Genomic DNA, 5,619 nt, shown 5'->3' with positions numbered 1-5,619 from the left:
TTAGATTTTTTTATTTAAAATTTAAAATTTCTTGTATTTTTAGATTTTTTAATATGTTAATATTAAAAATAAATTTTAAAAATTAATATATATATATATATATATATATTACTTTAATAAAAAATCATTTTAAAACACAAACCTCTACCCCAATTCCAAATAGAAACTATATAATTATTTTTTTATTTAAATATTTAACTTGATTTTTTTATTAAACTATCTCAATTAATTGTTTTTTTTTTATCAAAATAACTATATTTTTACTATTGTGTTTGGGAATCAATGGCATCTTCGATAAATATTTTTTATAGAAAATTAATTAAAAATTTGATGTGTTTTCTCACTTAAAAATTAATTAAAAATAAAGTTATCACACTTTAGATATTCGTTAGCAGATAGAATGCTGAGTCCAGGCACTCCAGTTGAAAATAATAATAATATTTCCCAAATCTAGTTACCCTACTTATCCATCACACTGCCAAGTAGTTACTGTGTCATGTTACAAGATGCACGGCTGCAGCATGCTCCCCCTCTCATATGGTGCCACGTGACCCTGACACAACAGAGACGTCACCAATCCCGCGAAAATAACGGCTGGGTCTTCTCTCAGGTACTTGTAATTATATTCTGGATCCGTCCCATCTCTAGTCTCCTAGTCTTTTTATTTATTTATTTATTTATTTATTTTCTATCAAAACAATACAAATACCTCTCGTTGAAAAGCCTATTCAACTACTACGCTCACAATATCTATTTTGTTTCTCCCTCTCTGTCGTTTTACTCATGGATAAACAAGGCCGTGAATTGGTGTTCTTCCACTCCGGTGACTTTCTCCGGCAAAACCCAGGTGTTTCCGATCACACAAATGACAGTTCGAGTGATCATACCAAGCCCATAATCAAAGAAGTTGACTTCTTCTCTACTGATAGGACTAGCGAATTGCCAGGTACTGATCAAGAGAAGAAGATTAGTACTACTGGATCATCAAGTCTAGTTGATTCTAGCATAAACGTAAGGTTTTCTTTATTATGTTTATCTAACTCTTGATTTGTTTCTTTCCGCCTACTTTTTTCACTCGCTTTTAATATGTCACTTGCCAAAGCTTAGGTTTTGAAGGCCATGGCCATGACCATGATGCTTTATTTACTATTTACCAATATGTGTATGTAGGAGGTGTTTCATACCTGTGTTTACTTGTTATTGACTTAATTTAATGTCTTACAGACCGGATTGAATCTGTTAACTTCAAGTTCCGGGATTTCAATAATAGCAAATGTCAAGAACCCCGATAATAATGAAGTGAGTTTTCACTTTAATACTTACAGAGTCTTTTGTGTTTCCGATGCCATTAATTCAAAGGATTTTGGATTTCTTAAGTAAGGGGATTTGGCTTTGCAGCTGAGTGGACTACAAGGAGAGTTAGAGAGACTGCATGATGAGAATAAGAAGCTGAGAAGCTTGTTGGATCAGATTACCAAAAGTTACAGGGACCTGCAAGCCCAATTAATCATGGCAACGCAAAAACAGACACAAGGGAATCGGATAGAGCAGGTGATTGATTAATTTGCTTAAATCAGTTACGTGTGTGTATGCGTGTGTGTGTGTGTGTATAGACACACACACACACACACACACACACACACGAACTCCTAGAATGGTGAGATATATAATTAATCAATTTGCAATTAATTAAGGGCCCGTTTTATATATCTATAAAAAATGAGTAACGTGCTTCCCTTAAATTGGAAATCAAGTGCGATTACTTGATCCAGTATCACCTTTTCAATATCTCAATAGACATGTTTTAGCCCATTTCTGTTCCAAAACCACCTAGCTGGATAGGTTGATAACGAGACAGTTCCAAGTTTCTTCACACATCTTAAATAGGTAATTTCTATTTGCCAATCATCGAACTTGCTTCCATATGATCATGTGTTTGCAGGGGTGATACACCTTAAAGATTTGTCCCAGATCTTTTTGACACTGGGATCACCAGCCTCAGCCTGTAATCTGCCTCGCGGTGATTGCAGTTGATTATATATATAAGATGTTCCATTGCGGATACCTATAAAGAGAATACTACTGCCTTTTCTTTTTCTTTTTCTTTTTTTCACTTGGGCAACTCCCCCCCACGCTAGTTAAGAAGCATGGCATTCATTGGATGCAACCAGATGGTCCAAAACTTGAATCTCTCGTTAGTTTAGATATCCAATTTATCTTCAATTAACGGGATATGAGCAAAATATGAGGATTAGTTTTTTTTTCGTAAATGGTTGGCGGAACTCTTTGATATCTTTTTCATTGCATTGAATCATTTTAATGACTGATGCAGAAAGGGGAGCTAAATGACACACCAGGTTCCATAATGTCAGCTCAACATTTAATGGACCCACGGCCACGGCCACCAGTCACTTTAGATGTCAATGATCCTTCGGTATCCGACGACAAGACGCAAGAAGTGTTGGTCTCTTCAACAAATACAGTGGGAACGAAGTCTCAAATGCTAGGGAAACGAGCTTCGATTGAGGATGGCCTTGATCAAACATCCCAGAGCTGGGGATCCTCTAAAAGTCCAAAACGAGAACATGAGAAGCCTGATGAGCAAATACCAGAGGTGCCTTTCAGGAAGGCTAGAGTGTCCGTTCGAGCAAGATCGGATGCTCCTTTGGTAAGCATTAATTTACATTTATTTTTTAAAAAATCACAATTTAAATGAATTAATCGGATCAGTGAATTTTTTGGGTTTAAATATTTAGATAAGCGATGGGTGCCAGTGGAGGAAGTATGGTCAAAAGATGGCCAAAGGTAACCCTTGTCCCCGCGCCTACTATCGTTGCACCATGGCTGTTGGATGCCCAGTCCGCAAGCAGGTAAATAAGTGTCAACAACAAATTAATTAATACAACGACTTTCAACTTTCAATAATTAATGTTATGACGGTGCGGGTTACTTCATCGTACGTGTTCACTTATTGGTCAATAAATACTGATAGTCGGCATTGGTAAGCTGTATTTTCTTTTAGTATAAGATAAATTACATTTCTTGTAGGCTTAATTAATAACTAATGGAGGATCATCTAAATGGATTGTTTTTTTTTAATTTTCGCATTTCCTTCTAAATTAAACAGACCATAAATTAAAGAATACAATTTGTTTTTTGGTGCTCTAGCTATATTCTGACTTCAATTAAATATTGATCAACCGTTTAGGTTTGATCGCTGGTTTACTGATCATATTTTTCATGTTTTTATTTTAACAGGTGCAAAGATGTGCAGAAGACAAGACCATTCTCATTACGACATATGAAGGGAACCACAACCACCCTCTTCCCCCAGCAGCTACAGCTATGGCAAGTACTACCTCAGCTGCAGCAGCGATGCTCCTATCAGGTTCAACCACTAGCAAAGAAGGCCTGTCCTCAAGTAGTAGCTTCTACCCTTCTTTTCCCTACGCATCAACAATGGCTACCCTATCTGCTTCTGCACCATTTCCCACTATAACCCTGGACTTGACACAAGGCCCAAACACTACAATGCCATTTCACCGCACCTCTCCTTCTCCAGCCACTTTCCCTCTTCCTCTACATGGCTTCCCACAACTCCTAGGGCACCCGATGTATGCCTCTCCTAAGTTACCTGCAATTCCATCCGTGCAATTAGGGCAGCGGCATGCTTCAATGGTTGAGACAGTTACCGCAGCCATTGCTTCTGACCCAAACTTCACAGCAGCCTTAGCAGCAGCTATCTCAACATTTATGGGTACACCAAGGAGCAGTGATGGAGCTAACAACCATAATGCACCTAGTGGAATACCTGGATCTCCACAGCTTCCTCAATCTTGCACAACCTTTTCCACCAACTAGGGTTACCACCGTCTGCGGCTATGGCCTTCAATAAGGTGCATGCCCTAGTCTGTTATTTCACTTTTTCCCAAAATCTTAGGAGTTATGCTCGGCTTTTGAGAGGATTGAAGAAACAGTGAGATGTTAAAATTAAGAAGCTTCAAGTCATGGGTTGTCCAACAAATTACTAAGAATGATGTTTTCCAGCAACCTTGGATGTGCATTTTGAGAAGCTTCTAGCTTTGGTTTTGAGGTATCGCTGATTCAGCTTGTTTGGAGTGTTGTTATGATCAATTAGTACTTTATTGTTACTACAAGTTGGGCTTATAGATAAATTTTGACAAATACAGATAAGCTGAAAAAGGAGATAAATTAAAATAGGATATATATATATATTATTTGTGTAAAGTAATCTATACCTTGATTAATCTATTAATTGTCGGTGGAGATAAATTTTTAGAGTGTTGTTACTTGGAGTTGTGAGCTTTGAAAAGCTTAGAGTGGGGTGTAAGAATGAATTTGTGTACATGATGTGAATGTGATGTATTTGAAGATTAGTACAAAATATTTTTATGATTATGTACAGAAACAAAGCTCAATGAAGATTAAAATACAGCTTATGATGGAGAGATTTTGCATGCTTGAATTTCTGCAGGCTAAGTTCATAATTAGAATGTATAGCTTTTTCCAATTATACCATTCTTTCATAAGGTAAGGAATTCATGGTTCCACTCATTTGAGCTGATCAAGGTGTCTCTTTCCTCTGATTAATTGATGGAAGTTTGAGGTTTAATTAAAGAGAAGCCTTCTATATTAATCTCCTGTGTACTTCGTCTTCTGGAAGGCGCGCACTTTAGAGACCGCCGTGTTCAAGCTTATAGGTATGGTATGGACCAGCTCCCAGCCGAGAGCCATCCCAAATTTCATCTTACTTTAATCAAGTAGTCTCCTAAAAACAGCTCAGTAGTTAGAATTAGGTCTTTATATTATCTAAAATATTAGGTTCTGTAATCTTAAGATAAGTATATATAAACAGCAACTTAAAGAAATGGGAGAGAGGGTTAATTATTAAAAAAACATGGCAGAAGATTATCCTCTGTACGTATTAGTGTCCTAATATGAAACTTTCCATTGACACACACGACAAAATTTAAAATAAAAGAAAATAAATCATAAACTTAATTGAACCTTATTTTTCTTTTGAAAGACAATTGATTTATAGCGTCTTTTGAGGAAAGGAAAGTTATGGACATCGTTGCACCACTGGTAGAGAGAGCAAAATCAAAACAGACCTCTAGTCATTCTGAAGACAAACTATATTTACAAATGCAGAAAACAAAGGCCAATGCTTGCGAAGGAATAAAATTGAAGAGAATCATCACTGGAGAAGCTGCAGCCGCGAGATCTAGCAACAAAATGTGGCATGGTAAAAGTAGAGCCCTTGGAAGCAAAACTGACAGAGACCAATATCCTCATGAAGAAAGCTCTTGCAGCTACAAGAGGAACTAGTAGCAAGGATTCATGATAAGACAATGGCGAAGAAAGTAATAGCAGCCATGCATATGCAGGGGCCTGTAGATCAGGAAGTTGCAGCATAGGAAAACAGCACCCAATGCGAAGAACCAAGACCTGCCAACTGAGAATAACCATGAGCATACCCTCATTATGGACCTGCAAATACTAAGGACTACAGCAGCATTCATAAACAAGTTGTCTATGATTTGAACTAACTACTAGCAAAGACCAAGGAGGAACTTAAATGAACCCTCCTAGACGAGC

General features: G+C 37.1%; 1 protein-coding gene across 1 annotated transcript; it reads left to right on the top strand.

The window, feature by feature from the left end:
• Positions 1-688: 688 nt before the first annotated feature.
• Positions 689-4,467, top strand: LOC133681802 (probable WRKY transcription factor 47). Its single transcript, XM_062104953.1, has 6 exons — positions 689-1,011; positions 1,225-1,299; positions 1,399-1,551; positions 2,333-2,668; positions 2,757-2,870; positions 3,259-4,467. Exons 1-6 carry the CDS (start codon positions 784-786, stop codon positions 3,859-3,861), a joined length of 1,509 nt encoding a protein of 502 aa, XP_061960937.1. The 5' UTR covers positions 689-783; the 3' UTR covers positions 3,862-4,467.
• The last annotated feature ends 1,152 nt before the right edge of the window (positions 4,468-5,619 follow it).

Source organism: Populus nigra, chromosome 2 (assembly GCF_951802175.1).
Source record: "Populus nigra chromosome 2, ddPopNigr1.1, whole genome shotgun sequence".
NCBI classification, from domain to species: Eukaryota; Viridiplantae; Streptophyta; class Magnoliopsida; order Malpighiales; family Salicaceae; genus Populus; species Populus nigra.
This window is presented reverse-complemented; position numbering and strand designations above follow the sequence as displayed.

Bases quoted from the DNA above. Each gene is read 5' to 3' on its own strand.
- LOC133681802 (XM_062104953.1), top strand. From the start codon at position 784: ATGGATAAACAAGGCCGTGAATTGGTGTTCTTCCACTCCGGTGACTTT. The intron at 1,300-1,398 runs GTGAGTTTTCAC...TTGGCTTTGCAG, and splicing joins AGAACCCCGATAATAATGAA to CTGAGTGGACTACAAGGAGA. The intron at 2,871-3,258 runs GTAAATAAGTGT...TTATTTTAACAG, and splicing joins GATGCCCAGTCCGCAAGCAG to GTGCAAAGATGTGCAGAAGA.